The following is a 21,919-nucleotide window of genomic DNA, read 5'->3' as shown; positions in this document are numbered from 1 at the left end:
CTGGCTGGTGTGGCTCAGAGGATTGAGCACTGGCCTGCAAACTTAAACTTCGTCGGTTCGATTCCCGGTCAGGGCACATGCCTGGTTCGCAGGCCAGGTCCCTGGTTGGGGGTGTGCAAGAGGCAACCTATCGATGTTTCTCTCCTCTTTCGCCCTCCTTTCCCTTCTCTCTAAAAGTAAATAAAATCTTTTTAAAATTATTCTACAGATTCTGAAAAAAGGGTTCTTTTTCCGTTCAGCAGATTCATTTCAAGAGAGGGCCACAGCATTTGAAATAGATGACATCATCTGTAACTCTGGCACGAGGCAACTCGGCGCCGATTGTGGAAGGACTTGACGTCATCGCGCAGCAGCTTACTTCCTCCCTGCCCTTCCTCATATCACTAGCTCCAATAGGGCATCGCTTTGATACTAACTAGGAGAATCCGGAAGTAAACTGCCCAAACAACCAAACCGCGACAAAGGAAGGCGGGGCCTCAATCGGCTTCTGCGCACTGGTTGAAGTGAGGCAAAATGCCCGGCGTTGGGAGGGTCAGGGCTTCGGGCAACAATACTCTTTGCGCAAGCGCAGAGGCGATCTCCACTTTGCCAGGTGGGAGGGGCGGTGGTAGGAGTTGCTAGGGTCTCGGAGCGCCCATTGCGCCTGCGCCGGGGCGCAAGGTGGGGCTGTGGGCGCTGCGCACTGGAGTGGGCGCAGGGGTAGGGGGCAGCTGTCACCTGTCACCCTAAGGGGGGGTGGCTACGGGATAGCGATGGCCTCTGGGTCCTTGGACTTGGCCGGCTCCGGAGCGCCCCCACCTGGCGGGGCAGTCCAAGCGGCGGCGGCGGCTGAGGAGGAGGAGCGAGAGGTGGTACGGGTCCGGGTCAAGGTGAGGTTTGCTGACACTGAACCAGACTACCCCGGGCTCCCAGGGGAGGAGAAGGTAGTGACTGTCCTAGGATGGAGGGCGGGACATGAGATTTCAGGTGTTACCTGAGGGGCAAGGCTTGAGGGTCTAGGGACTGTGGCAGGGGTTGGAATGGGCTGGACCTGGGAATGTGGGGCAGGGCTGGAAGGCATGGAGATGAAAATGGAGTGGTGGGGCCTATGGAATGGATAAATGGAGACTATGGGTAGAGAAGAGAGGCTATAGGGATAGAGTAGAGGCCTTAATAGTTGAGGAGTGTGGGGGGGGGTGCTGTCTGAAAAGGAGGCACCGAAGTCAGTTAACAGGTGTTGAGAGTGCACTTTTGTGCAAGTCCCCACCTGGACGAGCTGACAGTTCATGGGGGAGACAAACAGCTAAATAAATGGGGTGCTTTGAACACTGGTGAATGTCTTGAGGAAGTAATGAAAAAGGTTCTCAACTAGAGCATTACGTTAGCCAAGGTTGTACAGGGAAATCCCCAGAGGCATTGAAGGAGCAGAGACCCAAATTAAAAGGAGTCAGCATGTGCCTATGGGGGAGTGAGTGTTCTAGGCAGAGGGAATAGCAAGGGCAAAGGCTGGGAGCTGTGGATGAGCTTGGCATGTGCCCTTAGGTTCCCTTATTGCTGGAGCCAAGAAAGTGAGGGGAAGAGTGGATGAAGGTGAATCACAGAGGTGAGAGAGAGGCAGATTGTGAAGGGCCTTTGCTGCATACTCTGAGTAAGAAAGCTGTTGCACTAGTTCCGGCAAGCACTGATGGTGGCTTGGACTAGAGTGGTGGTACTGGTGGTGATAAGGGTAGATTCTGGAGAGAAGTAAACGGATCACTTTGGCATACTAGAGGAATCTCTAAGGTATAGGTTTGGACTTTCAGAAAAGAGAGGATACCTGAGCTGTGTGTGAACCATTTGAAGAATGTGGGAAGGACCTTCCGACAGCAGAATCAGCATAAGCAAAGGCTTGAAGCCAGGGTGTGTTCTAAGTAACTTACAGCAGTTTAGTAGTACCAGTATGTAAAGTTAAAAAAAAGCCAACAGAAGACAAGTTGGCTGGGGTCCTGTAGGCCCACTTGGTGGGGACTCTTTCAAGATACTTAAGCAGGGGAGTGTTGTAGCTTGATGTACTAGATTGGTTGCAGCATGGAGGACTGACTTACAAAGGTCAGACTGTACATGATGATCCTGAAAACCATCATTGAGAGGATATAGGAGGATTGAGTGCCTGGACTATTGCAGTAGCCCCCTCCTCACTACACTGCTGCTTTCTCCCTTGCCCTCCACTCTGTTCTAGGCAGAGCAGCCAGAATGATCCTGTAAATCATAAGTCAGAGCACATCCTTCCTTGCTCAGAACCCTCCCAATGCTCCCGCCTAACTCAGAGCAAAAACCAAAGTCCTCACCATTGTCTAGAATGCCCACCTTGATCTGGCCCCCGTCACTCCTCTGACCTTGCCTCCTATTGTTCACTCCACCTCAGCATGGTGATATGGCCCCTGATGGTGTACCCCATGTCTTCTTTCCCCAGAAATGTGAGAGTTTCTTGCCACCTGAGTTCCGCTCTTTTGCTGTTGACCCCCAGATCACCTCACTTGATGTATTGCAGCACATCCTCATCCGAGCGTTTGACTTGAATGGGTGAGTAACAGGATGCTGGTGACCGACCAGTGGGCTACCCACCTCAACAGCGGTTGTTTGGCTTTTTTGTTGTTGTTTGGTAGGTTATTAGTTTGTTTTATTATTGTAAATAAACCCACAGTGAACAGCCACATATGCATATCTTGGAGTATTTGAGGAAATCTAACCATGGATTAAAGGGCGTGTGCTTTTTAAAATTTCAGCGGATAGTTCCAAAGTGCTCTCTGGACAGGTTTTACCAATTTACAATCTCACCAACAGCATATAAAATATCTATTTCCCTCACACCTTCACAAACATTGGTTACTAGAAAACACTGGAGATTTTACCAACCTGACAGATGAAAAGTGGTATCTCTTGGAGGCAGGTGTGATGGTTATTTTGTTGTGGTCATTATTTTGGAGAAATACATGCATGTGGTAACAAAACTCAAGAGTACAAAAGTGATGGGTATTTAGAATGTTTCCATGGTTACGGTAGTCATCACATGACATACTTCTTTGCATATTTACACAAGTGTATCTGAAGAACAAATTCCTAGTTGTTATTTGACCTTTTTTCTTAAACATCTTTTGTTGTGAAAAATGACAATCATACAGATTGCTTTGTTATGCAGTAAGAAGACTGCTTTCTACTTCTTTCTAACTTCTGTCCTTCAACTACCCTGTTACCCTCCCTACAAGGTACCAACATTTTACCAGTTTTCAACGTGCCTTCCAGATATAAGCAGATGTGTGTCTGTTTCTTTGTTTGTGTAACAAAGTAAAGATGAGTGATCTGCCTGCAATCCTTAGCATACTACCTAGCACATAGTAGAAAGTTGTTGTCAATACCATCTACCATCCCTTGATTCTTTTGGAAACTGTCCCTGAGGCTTCCAGGGCACTGGGGCAACTGGGGCACTGAGCTACCGCACCTTTCATGGTCAGGAAGAAGAACTTTGGCATCAGCTACCTGGGCCGGGATCGACTGGGGCAGGAAGCTTACCTCTCACTCCTGTCTGACTGGGACCTCAGTATGGCTTTCGCCACTGCCTCCAAACCTTACCTGCAGCTGCGTGTGGACATTCGGCCCACTGAGGACAGTGAGTACCGAGTGTCCTTTGGGAAATTGCTCTGGGACCTACCATGTCCCCATAGGATGATTCCACCTCTTGCAATGCACTCCCTCACAGTGGGCTGGGGAGCAAAGTAGGCTAGTTCCAAGTCCTGGCCTGGCCACTGGGCCTCAATTTCTTTAACTGCAGAGATAATGGTATCTTAGGGCTACTGGGAGGATTAAACAGGGGAAATGCATGTAAAATACGTGTAATGACCCTAGCTGGGGTGGTTCAGTGGATTGAGTGCCGGCCTGTGAACCTAAAGGTCTCTGGTTTGATTCCCGGTCAAGTCACATGCCTGGGTTGTGGGCTAGTTCCTCAGCTGCGGGCATGTGAGAGGAAAGCAATTGATGTTTCTCTGTCATGTAGATGTTTCTCTCTCACATAGATGTTTCTCTCCCTCTCTTTCTCCCTTTCTTCCCCTCTCTCTAAAAATAAATAAAATATTAAAATGCCTGTAATGATGCATGGCTACATAGTGAATGCTCAAAAAGTATTAGCTTTAATAACAATAAGTATCATTTTATATTTACTATTGTAGTATATAATCTAGTAATATACAGTTATATAATGCAATATAACAATAGACCTATAGATTGTATGTTTCAATTATAATATGTAAATATAACAGTGCTGATAATAATGGTAGTTATATTTATTCATTCACTCATCTTGCACTCATCCATTTGTTTGTATTCTTGCTCCCTCATTCATTTGTTCCCTTGATCTCTCAGCTTGTTCTCTTCTCATATTTATTCCCCCACTCTTGGCCTATGCTGGTCTCTCAGTGCACACAGATTCACCCCAAAATAATATGTATATGCACAGAGAGAGTGAAATGAAGCAAATGTAGCAAAATTGTAAATAGCAGAGCAAGATGAAGGATGTATGGATGTTCAATATATTCATCTTTTTAACTTTATTGTAGATTTGAAATTTTTTAAATAAAACGTTGTGGAGTGAAAGACATGGTTCCTATCCTCAGGGAACTCCTGTGGCCATTTGGGGTGACTGAAGCATTTTATTGACATCATAATAACATATAAATAGCTGATATGTTGAACACTTGGGACCATTTTACACACAATATTTATTCATTGGATTGTCAAAACAGTCCTATAGGGTAGGGCCCATTGTTATCCCCATATTACAGATGAGGAAACTGAGGCTCAGGAAAGGGACAAAACTCATCCATGTCACACAGACAGTAAGTGAGGGAGCAGGGTTTGAACTCAGGTGGTAGTTGAAATGACTCCCCAGTCTTTGCTCTTAACCATTTGACTCTATAAAATGTTGGCCTTGTTAAGATTGATAGCCTTGAAAAAAAGAGATAGGAGAAAGAGAGAGAAAGAGAGTAAAACAAGGGTCAGAGAGAAAGATGGTGACAAAGACAGGCAGAGAGACAAATGGAAAAAGACAAGTAGCCAGAGTACAGGAAACTGTGCCCCTGAATAGCCCTATGTGCTTAGCTCAGTCACTTAACTCATTCTCCAAGCCTCGCTTTCCTCACCTATAAAATAGACACAGTAGCACTATTTCAGTAAAGAAATCAAATCTGCTTGGCTAATAAATACATGAAGAAAACCGCAACTGCATAAGAACTGAGAGGAATGCAAATAAAGCAGGGAGAGAGACATTTCAAAATTTTTTTTTAATATTTTATATATTTATTTTTTGACAGAGTGGAGGGGAGAGAGAAAGAGAGGGAGAGAAATATCAGTGTGTCGTTGGGTCTTGCGTGCCCCCAACTGGGGACCTGGCCTGCAACCCAGGCATGTGCCCTGACTGGGAATCAAACCGGTGACCCTTTGGTTTGCAGGCTGGTGCTCAGTCCATTGAGCCACACCAGTCAGGGCTCAAAGTTTTGTGGGGTTTTTTTTTTTTTTTTTTAAGAGAATCAACTTTCCAGTTATTGATGAATCCGTTCTCTTCCTGTTGTCTTATTTACCAAATTCCTGCATCTACACGGGTTTGTTTCTAAATTCCTGATTCTCCAACATGGATCTCTGTTAAATCCTAAGCCAGTTCCATGTTGTTTTAATCACATAGCTATATGGTATATTTAATTATTTCCTCCTTTAAAAAATTTACTGTTCTTTTCATTTAATAGAATTAGCTTATGATTCCATTAAAATCCTGATGGGAATTTGATTGGAGTTGCACTTTTAAAATAAACTAAATTTTAATTACCCAGTAAATACATTCTCCTTATTAAAAATGAAGGCATTTCAAATGCTGAAGTCTTCTGGAACCACTATGCCTAATCACAGTCCTCTACACTTTTGCCCTGCAGAACCACTTTGATTGATTTGAATGTAACCTTTCAGATCCTTTATTTATTCATGCTTGTACATACATCACACAGACAGACAGAAATTTATCCACATATAGAGATACTTAGGTATATTCATATTTGTGTGTGTGTAGACACAAATTGTATGTATGTAACATAAATAGTAGTATATTATTAAGTATCCATTTGATGGAATTTGCATTATAAATATATTTTTTAAATATTTATTTACTTTTAGAGAGGGGAAGAAGGGGAGAAAGAGAGGGAGAGAAACAGCAATGTGCAAGGCATACACTGATTGGTTGCCTCTTGCACAACCCCAATGGGGGACCTGGCCTGCAACCCAGGCATGTACCCTGACCTGGAATCCAACCAGTGACTCTTCAGCTCATGGCACTCAATCTACTGAGTCACACCAGCCAGGGCAATATTATTATTTTAAAAGATTTTTAAATTTATTTTTTAGAGAGAGGGGAAGGGAGGGAGAAAGAGAGGGAGAGAAAAATTGATGTGCGAGAGATACATCAATCTGTTGCCTATCGCATACCCCCAGCTCGGAACTGGGCACGCAACCCAGGCATGTGCCCTGACTGGACATTGAACCAGTGACCCTTCAGTTCACAGGCTGGTGCTCAATCCACTGAGCCACACCAGCCAGGGCCTTTATAGATGTTATTAATGGCATTCTTGTGATTGTGTTTATGATGGTGAAAGCAACAAGCATGTTGTGACCACTTGGATGGCCCAGTCGCTCTTTCTAGGAAGTCAATTTCTGTCATCTCTACAATCGGGAGATGACCAAGCCTAGACCTTCAACCAGCTGTGTATGTGTGATGTGAATCCTCTTTCTATTAGATGTATTGCAAATGTTTTTTTCCCAGCTTACCTTTTGTTTTATGGCTTTGTTTATGGTGTCTTTTTTTGTCCTATCAAAAATTAAAATTTCTAGGCAATCTATACATATACCTATCTTTTTCTTTATGATTTTTGAGTTTCTCTGCTTACTTTGGAACATCTTCCTCATCCACAAGCTTTTTAAAGTATTCTCCTACATCTCTGAATATGCTAATTATTTTATTTTTTACATATAAATCTCTACTCTATCAACATTGTGGTAAGTAGATGTAGCTTTTTTAAAAAAAATTCCAGATAGTTATGCTGGCATCATTTTTTATTGTTATTCTCTTACAGTTGTCCCAATTTTGCCCCCTCTGCCCTCCTCTGCCCAGGTGGCCCCCACTCCCACAGTCAATCCCCACACCTTTGTCCATATTCATGGGTTATTCATACATGTTTTTGACTAGTCCCTTCCCCTTCTTTCCACCATTATCCCTCTTCCTGCTCCCATCTGGCCACTGTCAGTGTGTTTCACGTTTGCATGCCTCTGGTTCTATTTTGTTTGTTAGTTTATTTTGTTCATTAAGTTTATCTTATAAATAAGACCACATAGTATTTGTCTTTCACTGATTGGCTTGTTTCATTTTGCATAATAGTTCCAATTCCATCCATGCTGTTGCAAAAGGTAAGAGTTCCTTCTTTCTTTCTGCTGGGTATTATTCCATTGTGTAAATGTACCACAGTTTTTTGATCCACTCATCTACAGATGGGTGCTTAGGTTGTTTCCAGCACTTGGCTATTGTAAACAGCGCTGCTATGAACATAGGGGTGCATAAGTGCTTTCGAATTGGTGTTCCAGTATTCTTAGGGTATAGTCCCAGCAGTGGGATCACTGGGTCAAAAGGCAGTTTCATTCATAGTTTTTTTAGAAAATTCCATACTGTTTTCCATAGTGGTTGCACCAGTCTACATTCCCACCAACAGTGCAGTAGGGTTCCCTTTACTCCGCATCCTCACCAGCACTTGTTTGTTGATTTGTTGATGATGGCCATTCTGACAAGTATGAACTGATTATCTCAATGTGGTTTTAATTTGCATCTCTCTGGTGGCTAGTGATGTTGAGCATTCTTTCATATGCCTATGAGCCCTCTGTATGTCCTCCTTGTTGAAGTGTCTATTCAGATCCTTTGCCCATTTTTTAATTGGATTGTTTGTCTTCTTTGTGTTGAGTATTATGAATTCTTTATATATTTTGGAGATTAAACCCTTGTCCTATGTATCATTGGCAAATATGTTCTTCCATATGGCCATTCCCTTTTCATTTTTATGATCCTTTCTTTAGCTGTGCAGAAGCTTTTTAATTTGATGTAGTTCCATTTCTTTATTTTTTCCTTTATTTTACTTGCCCTAGGAGATACATTGGCAAAAATATTGCTACGTGGGATATTTGAAATTTTACTGCCTATGATTTCCACTAGGACTTTTATGGTATCATGACTTATATTTAAATCTATTATACATTTTGAGTTGATTCTGGTGTATGGTGTAAGTTGGTGGTCTAATTTCTTTTTTTTTTGCATGTACCTGTCCAGATCTCCCAACACCATTTATTGAAGATACTGTTTTTACTCCATTGTATGCTGGTGCCCCTTTTGTCAAAAAAATTTTTTAAGATTTTATTTTTTTACTTTTTTTTATAACTTATTTGTTTATTTTAGGGGGGGGGGAGAAGAAGAGGGAGAGAAACATCACTGTGTGGTTGCCTCTCACTCACGCCCCCAACTGGGGATCTGACGTGCAACCTAGTCATGTGCCCTGACTGGGAATTGAACCAGTGACACTTGGCTCACAGGCCGACACTCAATCCACTGAGCCACAGCAGCCAGGGCTTATTTTTTTTACTTTTAGGGAGAGGGAAAGGAAGGGAAAGAGGGAGAGAAACATTGGTGTGCAATTGGTTGCCTCCCACTTGCCCCCAAACAGGGACCTAGCCTGCAACCCAGACATGTGCTGCAACCAGGAATTGAACCAGTGACCCCTCAATCGCCAGGTCAGCGCTCAGTCCACTGAGCCACACCAGCCAGGGCTTTTGTCTTGTTCTTGATCTTAAGGGAAAAGCTTTTAGTTTTTGCCCATTGAGTATGATGTTGGCAGTAGATTTCTCATATATGACCTTTATTATGTTGAGGTGTGCTCCCTCTATTCCCATTTTGCTGAGTATATTTATCATAAGTGGGTGCTGGATTTTATCAAATGCTTTTTCAGTATCTATTCATATGATCATGTCGTTTTTGTCCTTCATTTTATTTATGTGATGTATTATGTTTATTGATTTGTGAATATTGTACATCCTTGCATCCTATGAATAAATTCCACTTGATCATGGTGTATGATCTTTTTAATGCATTGCTGGATTCAAGTTGCCAATATTTTGTTGAGGATTTTAGGATCTGTGTTCATCAGTGATATTGGCCTGTAATTTTATTTACTTTTTGTATCTTTACCTGGTTTTGAAATTAGGATAATGCTGGCTCATAGAAAGAGTTTGGGATTCTTCCCTCTTGTTGAATTTTTTGAAATAGTTTGAGAAGGATAAGAGTTAGTTCTTCTTTGAATGTTTGGCAAAATTTGCTTGTGAAGCCATCCATTCCAGGGCTTATGTGTGCTGGAGTTTTTTTTATTACTGCTTCGATTTTGCTAGTTGTTATTGGCCTATTCAGGTTTTCTGCTTCTTGATTCAGTTGTGAAAGATCATATTTTTTTTGGCGTACAGTTGTTCATAGTAATTTCTTACAATCCTTTGTATTTCTGTGGTATCGGTTGTTACTTTTCTTTACTGTCTGATTTTATTTAGGCCCTCTCTTTTTCTGTTCTTGATGAGTCTGCTTAGAAGTTTGTCAAGTTTCTTTATCTTTTCAAAGGACCAGCTCCTGGATTCATTGATTGTTTGAATTTTTTATTTTTTATTTTTATTTTTATTTTTTTAGTCTCTATGTCATTTAATTCTGCTCTGATCTTGGTTATTTCCTTCCTTCTACTCACTCTGGGCTTTGTTTGTTGTTGTTCCTCTAGTTCTTGTAGCTGTAGGGTTAGGTTTTTTATTTGAGATTCTTCTATCCTTTTTAGTTAGGCCTGTATTGCTATGAACTTCCTCCTCAGCACTGCCTTCTCATAGGTTTGGGGCTCTTCTGTGTTCATTTTCATTTGTTTGCAGGTACTTTTTGATTTCTTCCTTGATCTTGTTGTTAACCTATTCATTATTTAATAACATATTATTCAGTCTCCATGTATTTGAATTTTTTTAGTTTTTTCATTGAGGTTGGTTTCTAGTTTCAAGCGATTATGATCCAAGAAGATGCTTTTTTAAAACTTATTATTTATTTTTTGAGAGAGAGAAGAAAGGAGAGAAATTGATTTATTGTACCAATTATTTATGCATTCATTGGTTGATTCTTGTATGTGCCCTGACCAGGGATTGAACCCACAACCTTGGGGTATTGGGACAGCACTCTAATGTATTGAGCTACCTGGCCAGAGCTAAAGATGCTTGATATGATTTCAATTTTCTTGAATTTGTTGAGGCTTGTATTGTGTCCTACCATGTGGTCTGTCTTTGAAAATGATCCATGTGCATTTGAAAAGAATATATATTTTGCTTCTTTGGGGTGAAATGCTCTGTAAGTATCCATTAAGTCCATTTGATCTAAGGTGTCATTCAATGCCTCAATATCCTTGTTGATTTTTTTGTTTGGATGATCTGTCCATTGTTGACAGTGGGGTGTTAAAATCCCTTACAATGAGAGTACTGCTATCTATCTCTTTCTTGAAGTCCTCCAAGATTTTTCTTATGTATTTAGGTGCTCCTCTGTTGGGTGTATATGTGTGTACACAGGCTATATCCTCTTATTGGATAATTCCCTTAAGTATTATGTAGTCTCTTGTTATGGCCTTTGTTTTGAAGTCTGTTTTGTCTGATATAAGTATTGCTACCCCAGCTTGTTTTTCATGTCCATTTGCTTGAAATAGTTCTTTTCTATCCCTTCACTTTCAGCCTGTATAGATCTTTTGTTCTGAGGTGTGTCTCTTGTAGATAGCACGTATGCAGGTTATGTTTTCATATCCATTCTGCTACCCTATGTCTTTTATTTGGAGCATTTAATCCATTTACATTTAAGGTTATTATTGATAGGTATTCTGAATAATTGCTGCCAGCATCATTTTTTAAATTGATTTGAGAGAGAGAGAGAAAGAGAAACATTGATTTGTTGTTCTTATTTATTCATTCATTCATTGCTGCTTATATGTGCCCTGACCAGAGATCAAACCTGCAACCTTGGCTTATCAGGATGATGCTCTAACCAACTGACCTACCTGGCCAAGGTATGCTAGCATCTTTTAAAAATATATATATGTTTATTGATCTTAGAGAGGAAGGGAAAGACAGGGAGAGAAACATCAATTGGTTGCTTCCCATACGTGCCCTGACCAGTGCTCAAACCCACACCCTGGCATGTGCCCTGATCAGGGATCAAATCCCCAACCTTTTGGTGTACAGGACAATTTTCCAAGCAACTAAGACACACCAGCATCTTTTTAAAATAACCACCTTTTCATCATGGCTGGTGTGGCTCAGTGGATTGAGTGCTGGCCTGCTAACCAAAGGGTTGCCAGTTCGATTCCCAGTCAGGGCATGTGCCTGGGTTGCAGGCCAGGTCCTCATTTGGGGGCAGGGGGCATGTGAGAGGTAACCACACACTGATGTTTCTCTCCCTCTTTTTCTCCCTCCCTTCCCCTCTCTCTAAATATAAAAATAAATAAAATGTTTAAAAATATAAAATAAAATAACCACCTTTTCTACGCTGATTTGAAATGCTACTTTTGTGAATAATAAGTTTCCATGTGTACTTGGAATTACACATATTCTGGGCCTTCTATTGCATTCCACCAATTGGCTCTCTATTGCTATGCTAACGTCATGTTTTTTTTAATTTATAAAAGGTTTTTATTTATATGTTTTTAGAGAGAGGGGAAAGGAGGGAGAGAGAGAGAGAGAGAAACATTATGTGTGAGGGAAACATTGATCAGTTGCCTCTCTCATGCCCCCAACTGGGGGCCTGGCCCACAACTCAGGCATGTGCCCTGACTGGGGATTGAACTGGCAACCTTTCGGTCTGCAGGCCGATACTCAGTCCACTGAGCCACACCAGCCAGGCCAACTGCCAGGGCTAGCATCATATTTTTATCACAGTGCTTTTGTGGTAAATTTTAATAAGGCAAGCATTGCCATCCTCTCACTGTTGTTTTCCTTGACTCCTTTTCCTTAACTATTCTTAAATTTGAATTCTTTCATATGAACATTAAAATAATTTTACCCATGTTTAGGAAGAACTCCATTAGATTTCTGATTGGCATTGCTCAGCATTTATATATTAATTTAGGGTTTGGGAAGCTTGATAATTTTATGATGGGGAAATGTAGTACATACAACATATATTATGTAATACCGCAAACAGGGCCGGCAGTCACACCCCATAATGAAAGACTTGGGTGTTTCTTCAGGAAAATGTGTGCATATTCACTCTTAGTGGGTTACATAAAGACTATGTATAGTCTCAAGTCAGTTCAGATCAGGTTTTGCCACTAGATGAGTTTGTGCTTGTAGAAATCCTTTACCCATTTTATTAATGTGTTCTTTCTTTTTAAAATCAATATAGATTTTCCTGTCATGTTTTTGGCCTTGAGTGGTGCTTTTTTTCTGACATTCATATTGCTATTCTTATTCTGTTTGAGTTGCCAGGTATACCTTCAGGTTTCTTTGATTTTCATCTTTTCTTTGTCACCTAGTTTTAGGTATATCTCTCATAAAAATCCCATAGCTGGCCCTAGCTAGTGTGGCTCAGTGGTTTGAGCACTGGCCTGTGAACCAGAGGGTCGTCGGTTCTATCCTCAGTCAGGGCACAGGCCTGGGTTGTGGACCAGGCCCCCAGTTGGGGGTCACATGAGAGGCAGCCACACATTGATGTTTCTCTCCCTCTCTTTCTCCTCCCTCCTTTCCCCTTGCTCTAAAAATAAATAAAATCTTACAAAATAAAAAATATATATTTAAAAAATAAGAAAAAATATCCCATAGCTGGATTTATGCTTTTTTACACAATTGGCAGTGAAATCTTTAGACCACTTTTCCCCTCCAGTGTTTCCCACCATCCCTAGCCCTTGAAATGGAAACTTTGGAACACTTCTAATTCTAATTCTTCCTCTGATCTCCAACCCTTTACTCCTGGGTTCTGCTGAGACGGCAATTTTTGTTTCTTTTTAAATTCCAGGCTATCATTATCTTTTCTTTATAGTAGGTTGCTCATGTTTCAGGAATGCTAAAGTAACACTTAAGATTACAAACTCCCAATCACAGTGTCTGTCATTTTATGTTTAACTATATATGTTGCAAACTTGTGGCCTGTCACCATTTACCCTTCCTTGAGCCCTTGTACTCATTCAGTAGTTGTTTCCTTCAAGAACTTCTTTGTTCTCTTCCGATAAGGTACCTGGGTTAGATGTACTCTAGTGACCAAAAATGTCTTTCCTTGGCCGCCATAGACACATACTGTTTTGGCTGGGCATGGAGCCCTTGGGTCTTAGGCCTTTCTTCTCAGTGATCCATAGGTACCACGAGCTACTGTCTTCTTGCTTCCAGACTTGTGGAACAGAAGTCCTTCTTTCTGTTGTAAGCAGTCTGTTCTTTGTCTTTGGAAGCTGACAACAGTTTTTCTTCCTTCTTGGAATTTGGGCACTTCATCAGCATCTGGATAGAGTTGGAGAGGCCTGTTGTATGTGTTGCTTGTTAAATAACCCTCTATAAGACTTGGTGAGCCATTTCTTCATCCCAGGGACATTCTTCTTCATGGCTGTGTGATTACACTGTCTCCACCTGATTCCCCCTTTCCCCCTGCATTTCCTAGTATTTGTGTATTAGGTCTCCAGGTCTCTCTACTTTTTCACTCAAATCATCAAGCTTCAGCTCTGTGCCTTGAAAGGGGTTCATCTTGGTCTTTCAGACCATTAGTTTGACTGTCGTCATTTTACATGTTCAGTAGTGTGCCCTCCATTTCACCTGTTGTGTTTTAAACACTCTGATGAATGTTTTAGAAAGACCAGTCTGGCAGCTGTTGAGAGAGAGTGGAGAGGGGCAAAGAGGAAGCAGGGACCGCTTAGGCAGCAGTTTCAGGTGAGAGATGTGGTGGCTCAGACAGGGTGACAAGGTACAAATGAAAGAAGAGCTGGAATTAAAGTATGTTCTGCATGCAGAAGCCATGGGGCTTAGCAATGGTTTGGCCCTGGGAGTTGAGAAAGTGGGAGGCAGCAAGGATGTCTCTCAAGTTTCTGGCTTCAGCAACGGAATAGATAGAGACACTGTTCACTCACATGAGGAACAGAGGAGGAGATCATGTCTAGAGTGGCTCTCAGGCTCCCCTTTTGGACCCCTTACATTTACAGTGCACTGTGAGACATCCAAGGAGGGGCAGCAACATCCAAATGCAGCCTAGGGTTTGCTTTCCCCTCAGCTCTGAGGGAGAAAGTACAGTGAACTCTGTGGAAATGCTTCTTAGGGATGGTGCTTGTCTGCAAATGACAACACATTATATGAATCCAAGTCGATTTGTTTCATGTAACAGAGTTTGAAAGCCACTGGATCTTACTGTTGCTTTGGCCACCACATCACATTCGAGGCAGGAAGAAGGGATGCGAGGGGGTTTAAAGAAGAGAGAGAAGGGAACATCTGATGATGTTCCAAGGGCCAGAACTGGAGAAACTCAAACATCGCATTGTTTCCTCTGTCTAACATACACAACACACCTATTCCACAAAATTTTTTTTCTAAAATCTATCTGGGCTCTAGAGTAAGATAAATGAGGTTCAGATCCCAGCCCTTCCATTTCTTAGCTGTAGAATCCTGGCCATTTACTAATTGTCCTAACCCTTTTCTTGTTGTCGGTAAAAATGAGAATGATCGTGGTAATCTATACTGATTGTGGAAGGAAAACTAGCATGAATATACATATTTCCTCACTTATTGCCGGTATTACGTTCTACACACACACACACACACACACACACACCCCGCGAAGTAGGAACCTTACATTTATTCTACACTCTTAAACCTATGTAACTTGAACAACATATGTATACAGTACCGCAAAATCCCGCGATATGGTGAAAAATCCGCAATAAATAATTAAATATAATATTTTTTAAAATCCCATGATACAGTGAGGCCGCGATAAGTGACCTGTGATATAGAGGGGCATTACTGTAGATTAAGAGTTTGGGCACTCCAGCTTTGGGCCTTAGCCTCAAATTTTGGTTTGTTCACTCACTAGCTGTGAGGCCTTGTGCAACTATGTAATCCTGTGCCTGTTTCCTCATAGAAAGAGTGGCAATAATAATAATGCCTGCCCTGGCTGATGTGGCTCAGTGGATTGAGTACCGGCCTGCGAACCAAAAGGTCGCTGGTTTGCTTCCCAGTCAGGGCACATGCCTGGGTTGCAGACTAGGTTCCCAATTGGGGGTGCACAAGAGCCAACCACACATTCGTGTTCCTCTCCCTCTTCTTCCCTTCCCCTCTTTCTAAAAATAAATAAATAAATTCTTTTTAAAAATAATAGTGCCTAACTTATAGTATGGATGTGAATATTAAATCAGCTAATATTTGCAAAGGGCTCAGAACACCTCCTGGCACTTAGTACTATGGAAATATTGCCTCATGTTCTTATTATTTATATTAAAAGCTAAGACCTTGTCACAGTACCTAGCACATAGTAAATATTACATTATATTGTTAAAATATTACTTTTAGAGTCTACCCAGCAATTGTATGATAGTTACCTAACATAAAAGACAGTCTAATAGAAAAAGAATTATTTATGGCTCTACTTTTTGCATGATTTAGATGACATAGAAAGAGAGAGAAAGTGGGAGTCACTCATTGTCTTGTGGTTGCCTGGCTTTGGCAGGAGAGGAACCTGGCCGGAGCTCTGGAGTTCTCATCCCCACTCCATGTTGTCTTGTTCTGTGTGTCCAGGCCCGCTGCTGGAAGACTGGGACATAATCAGCCCCAAGGATGTCATTGGCTCCGACGTGCTGCTGGCTGAGAAACGCTCATCACTGACAACGGCTGCCCTGCCCTTCACACAGTCTATCCTCTCTCAGGTGGTTTCAGGGACCCCTGGGCCCTCCTGTGGTTATAGGGCAAGGACTACCTGACTCCCCTGATTCTGGGAATGCTGGTTGGCACCTGCCCCTAGCCTTCCCAGCTGACCAGTGGCCTCCCTCCCTCCCTCCTTCACAGGTGGGCCGCACCTTGTCTAAGGTCCAGCAGGTACTGAGCTGGTCATATGGGGAGGATGTCAAGCCCTTCAAGCCACCCCTGAGTGATGCCGAGTTCCACACATACCTGAACCATGAGGGCCAGCTCTCCCGCCCTGAAGAGTTGCGCCTGCGGATCTATCATGGAGGTGTTGAGCCCTCCCTGCGAAAGGTCAGTCTCCTTGGCCACTCATTGGACCCATCACTCCTAGAGTCATGAGTAACTCATGTGACACTTGTAGTAGACCACACTGTCATGGGATGGTGTGGTGATGTTCCAGGGCAGCAAGCTCTCCTTTACAAAGGGCTAGAGTGAAAGGGGAAAGGCAAGCTTTTCTGAGGGAGGAAAGAGGTCCAGGGCAGGTGGGTAGGTGGTGATAGATATACCCTGGGATGTGGTGGCTTATCTGTAGACCCTCAGCCTCATCCTTTTTGTTCCTGGCCAGGTGGTGTGGCGGTACCTGCTGAATGTGTACCCAGATGGGCTCACAGGCCGTGAACGGATGGACTACATGAAACGCAAGAGTCGGGAGTATGAGCAGCTTAAGAGTGAGTGGGCTCAGCGAGCAAGCCCTGAGGACCTGGAATTCATCCGCAGCACCGTCCTCAAGGATGTACTACGTACCGACCGGGCCCACCCCTACTATGCAGGGCCTGAGGATGGTCCACACCTGCAGGCACTGCACGACCTGCTCACCACCTATGCCGTTACCCACCCACAGGTGTCCTACTGCCAGGGCATGAGTGACCTTGCCTCACCCATCCTTGCTGTCATGGACCATGAAGGCCATGCCTTTGTCTGCTTTTGTGGCATCATGAAGCGCCTAGCCGCGAACTTTCATCCTGATGGCCGTGCCATGGCCACCAAGTTTGCCCACCTCAAACTGCTGCTGCGACATGCTGACCCTGACTTCTACCAGTATCTGCAAGAAGCTGGTGCTGATGATCTCTTCTTCTGTTACCGCTGGCTGCTGCTCGAGCTCAAGCGCGAGTTCGCCTTTGATGATGCCCTCCGCATGCTTGAGGTCACCTGGAGTTCACTGCCCCCCGATCCTCCTGATTATGAGGTAGAGCTCGTTGGACCCCCTAGCCAAGGGGCAGACACTGGCTTCGGTAGCCACAGGGGCCGGCCCATGCGACAGAGGCACATGTTGAGGCCTGTTGGTGGGGGAGGCAGTGCTTTTGAAGATGCAGTTGACCACTTGGCCATGACCAGCCAGGGGCCTGGTGGCGGGGGGCGTCTCCTGAGACAGGCCAGTCTGGATGACCTCCAGCAACTCAGGGATAACACCAGACCCAGGAGGGACCCTCTGGTCCAATTGCCCCATCCAGCTGCCCTCATCAGCTTGAAGTCCCTCTCCGAGCCTTTGCTGAACTCCTCAGACCCACTATTCTCCTCCTCTTCCCACCCTGATTCCCCATCCTCCTCATCTCCACCATCTTCCCAGGAGGCCTCTCCTGCTGGTGATGTGGCTACAGGATCCCCCTTGATGCCTGAGGTGGGCTCTGCCCAAGACTCTGGGAAGTCTCTGCCACCCCAACACCCACTGGGCTTGCCCCCACCCCAGGAGTTCGGCCGGGGAAACCCGTTCATGCTATTCCTCTGCCTCGCCATTCTGCTGGAGCACCGTGACCACATCATGCGCAATGGGCTAGATTACAATGAGCTGGCCATGCACTTTGACCGCCTTGTGCGAAAACACCACCTGGGGCGCGTGCTGCGCAGGGCCAAGGCTCTCTTCGCTGATTACCTGCAGTCTGAGGTGTGGGACTCAGAGGAGGGAGCTGAGGCCACAGCCTCATCTTGATTAGGGTCCCTCCAACCCACCATCAGCCCCACCACATCTCCATTCTTTGCCATGAGGGCCTCCACATGAGACCCTACCTCCCTGCCTTCAGCTCTAGACCTGTTGGAACATGGGACCCTCTTCTCTCTGCAGGTCTGAGAGTACAGGGCTCTACTTCAGCATTGTCCTATTGAGACTACAACCTCTTTTCGGTTTTCATTGCTTTGTTTTTAACAACTGTAATTTGCACACATGAAGGTCACTGTGGTCTGTTTATTTCTCTGCCCTCTTTCTGGTTTTTGTTGTAAGTGGAGTCCTCAGGGGCATTGTACCTGATGGAGCAGAAATGCTTTACTTGGTGGAGGGTGCATAATGCAGTGCCTTCTTCCCAATGGTGGGAGAGTGGATGCTGAGAATTGGTTTTAAAAGGTGAGCTCAGGTTGAGGACTGCTTGAGGAAGCCTTGAGGATATTGTGTAGTATATCTGTCTCCCTCTAAGGGTCTGGATTATGGCTGTGAATGTATGTTTTCAGGACAGGCCCCTGAATGAGGAGTGAGACAGTTCCTGGCTCAAAAAGGGCAAGATTCATCACAAAGACTGGGAAGTATGGCTTACTTAAGAGAGAAACATGGGGCCAGCCACCTCTAGCTTTTCACATGTCACCAGTTCTAGGATCCAGACCCTTCCCTGTGAGTCTTCTGCAGTAACGCTGGCAATCCTAGACAGGGGTCTAAGGTTCCTATTCTTGTCACTTGCTTTAGGGCTAGCTTGAGCGACTATGGCCTTGCCATGCCTAGGGCTCTAAGCCCTAAACTGCGTTTCCAGTTCACAGTTATCTGTCTTAACTGTTTCACCAACAGATACCTTTTATTTGTCTTCTCCATCCCACTTCTGTGGACAAACAAATCAAGCACTGATAAAGCTCAGGCTCTAAAAGAAGTCACCTACTTATTTAGAAGTTAATGACCAAAAGAAAGTCCTCTATCCCATTTGTGTTCTCAGAAGGCAGATTGTGTCACAGGTCAGGTGCTGTCCTCAAGAATGTGGCAGACAACGGGCAGGGTAACTGTGGTCCTAAGGTGGTGGCTTTGCTGTGCCAGATTCTGGCCAGAAATTGCTGCACAAGGCAATGCTAACAGAGATGAGGGGCATTGGGGCAGTCATCATCTCATCTGTCTCCCCAAGAATGCCATGTAAAGCTGGAGATAACCCTTAAAAGGTGTCCATCACACCCTAATATTGGAGGGGAAGCTGACCATTTCTCAGATAAGGGCTCAGTCACTGGAAGAGCAGGACAAGACCATTCTGTTTCTGGGGTGCTCCAAGACTGTGGATCTAATAAGTACATGTAAGGAGCTCAGACACACACACACCAAGAACCATCCAAGAGATTGAGGTATCTGGCCCTCTGAGGACCTGAAATGCCCCCCATTTGTCAGTAACCAGCTGACACCTTCCTAGGTGCATTCTATGATTAATAAGCTCATATATTTGAGGGGCCATACAAGTCAATTCTGTGTATGGCAGCTTGGGACCTCTGAGAACCAGAGGAGTCCTTTCTGTGAATAGGAGGCTGAGATAACCCTGAAGGGCAGAAAACTATTCTGAGAATACCTGGCTGGGGCATTTGGTTCCTGCCAAGATTGCATACAGCCCAAGCCACCAATTCCCTTGCCTGAAAGGAACCCTGGATAAACTACAGAGGGAAATATAACTTCCAGAAACTAGCACAGCTGTAAAGACCTATAGGAAAATGGAAGGCTGTCTTTAACTGGCCAGTATTTTGAGTGGTGAATGGCTGGAGGTAGCAAATACAAGATAGGTTAGAGATTTAAATTCTGGCTCTTACCTCTCCCCGTGTTGCCTTGGCAAGGCCCTTGTCTGCCTCATCACTGCAGAAATCATCCCAACCACTAGGGCAGGTATCTGGGGGACTAGTGTCAGGACACCAAACACCCTGCTGGTGGTGACACCTAGGGAGATGGCCTCATCTGAGGGTTTAAAGATGAAACCCCTGCTATAGGAATTGTCAGGTGATGTGATAGCAGATGGGACTGAGAGCTCTGTTTCTGTGGTACCTGGGACTGTCCACCCTCTGGCTTATCTCCCTACACATCTTTTTTTTTTTTTTTTTTTAGAAACAATTTAAATTTTACTTATTAACATTTTTGCATTCAAAATAAAATTATACTGCAGTTGATTATAAGCTTTTATGTTATAAGTATAGAATCATTCTTTGTTTTAGGAAGGCTTTTTTTATAATTTTTTAAAATTTTAATTTTTATTTTTTTAATTTTTATTTTTATTACATTTTATAGATTATATTGTCACAATAGTTCCATTTTTTCTCCTTTGCTCCCCCCCACCCAGCACCACCCTCCCCCAGCAATCCCTCCCTTCCCCAGTCCATGTCTATGCGTCATGCATGTAATCTCTCCTGTTTCTCCCTTTCCTATGTTATTATTTTAGAATTAATTCATTAATTGATTTCTTTTTATAACAATAAAAAAGTAACATTTGCCCCCCCTCAGACTTTAGACCCTTTATAATCTTATAGAGGACAGTGGGCGACGTCTCCTGCTCTTCTAGCTGCTTAAAGCTGGGCGTGGTTGTTGTCCTACCTACCCTGGGGTCCAGTATTCCCTAATATCTTCTTATCCCTTGAAGTCCAGGTGATTGAGCAGAATTGAGTCTAGCCTTCAGCCTTCCCTCAATATGTTACCAGCCAGAACAGCTGCTCCCATCAGGGCAGTATGAGCTCAGCAACAAAATAACTAAACACTAGGGCAGTGTAACTACCTCCAGAGAAAAATAAACTGGATGTATTATCTATTACTACATAACAAATTACGCCCCCCCCTGACTTCGTAGCTTAAAACAATAAATCAATTTTCTCAGTTTCTGAGGGTGAGGAATTTGGGGGCAGTCTAGCCAAGTGGCTCAGGTTCTCTTCTGAGGTTTCAGTCAAGTTGTCAGCCAGGACCACAGTTGGCTGAAGGTATGACTTGACTGAAGGACCAACTTTGAACATGGCACACTCATGGCGCTGTTGGCAGGAGGCCTGAGCCTCTCCACTGGACCTCCTTACAATATGTGGTCCCAGCAAACAGACGAGAGACTGTAACCAAAACAGAACCACAGTGTCTATTATAACAACCTCAGAAATGACATTGCATCACTTCTGCTGTATTTTCTTGGTCATGTAGACCAATCCTAGTACAACATGGAAGGGAACTACACAGGATGTGAATACCAGGAAGCAGGAATCATTGGGGGTGATATCAGAGGCTGGCTACCACACTGGGTGACATATAATATCCAAAGCAGAAGTATTGGAACAGCTGAGTAATTATAAATAAGTATAATATATAACACTAGAAAGAGAAACAGATATAAAAAAAGACCCAAAGAAAATACTAGGTATGAGTTTGATGGTAGAAAAAAAGGAACAAAAACAGTAAATGAAGAATATGAAAGATGTCAGAAGTTTCTATAGTAATTACAAAACAACAGAGACCCCTCACTGGATTTTTTAAAAAGGTCCAGCAGTATATACACACGAAGACTTTGAAATGCTGAAAATAAAAAGATGAAGAAAGGCTATGGCAAAAGATTTGTAATTGGACTGAGGGGCCCCTGAAAATCAACAAGAAGAGAAATATGGGAATATGGAAATTGGCCTAATAGGAATACAGATATGAGCAAGCAATTTACATGAGGAAACCCAAAATCAAACAAGCACATGAAGAGTACTCAAATCATTATTAATCATTTTGAAATACATGTTAAAAAAACTAATGAAATTTGACTGCACCAGATAGACTGGAAAATTTTCAAAACCTGGATAATGCTAAGTGTTGACAGAGATGGGAACGCAGGCACTTTCATACGTTGTTCCATCCGTTCCAGATAACAATCTGGCACTGCTTACAAAAATTAAATATGTACATCCTTTATGTCCTAGCTTATGCTTCTCTGAGTGCACATCCTAAAGAAATTTT

The 21,919-nt window shown here is 43.3% G+C and overlaps 1 protein-coding gene across 1 annotated transcript; it reads left to right on the top strand.

Annotated features, from left to right (window-relative positions):
- Positions 1 to 670: 670 nt before the first annotated feature.
- On the top strand, positions 671 to 20,154 carry TBC1D25 (TBC1 domain family member 25). The gene is made up of 6 exons (XM_090265035.1): positions 671 to 869; positions 2,432 to 2,541; positions 3,471 to 3,625; positions 15,847 to 15,974; positions 16,114 to 16,302; positions 16,577 to 20,154. The coding sequence occupies exons 1-6, from the start codon at positions 753 to 755 to the stop codon at positions 17,936 to 17,938; spliced, it is 2,061 nt and encodes a 686-aa protein (XP_090121161.1). The 5' UTR covers positions 671 to 752; the 3' UTR covers positions 17,939 to 20,154.
- The last annotated feature ends 1,765 nt before the right edge of the window (positions 20,155 to 21,919 follow it).

This window comes from Furipterus horrens, unplaced genomic scaffold (genome assembly GCF_987537825.1).
Source record: "Furipterus horrens unplaced genomic scaffold, mFurHor1.1.pri manual_scaffold_17, whole genome shotgun sequence".
Taxonomy (NCBI): domain Eukaryota; kingdom Metazoa; phylum Chordata; class Mammalia; order Chiroptera; family Furipteridae; genus Furipterus; species Furipterus horrens.
This window is presented reverse-complemented; position numbering and strand designations above follow the sequence as displayed.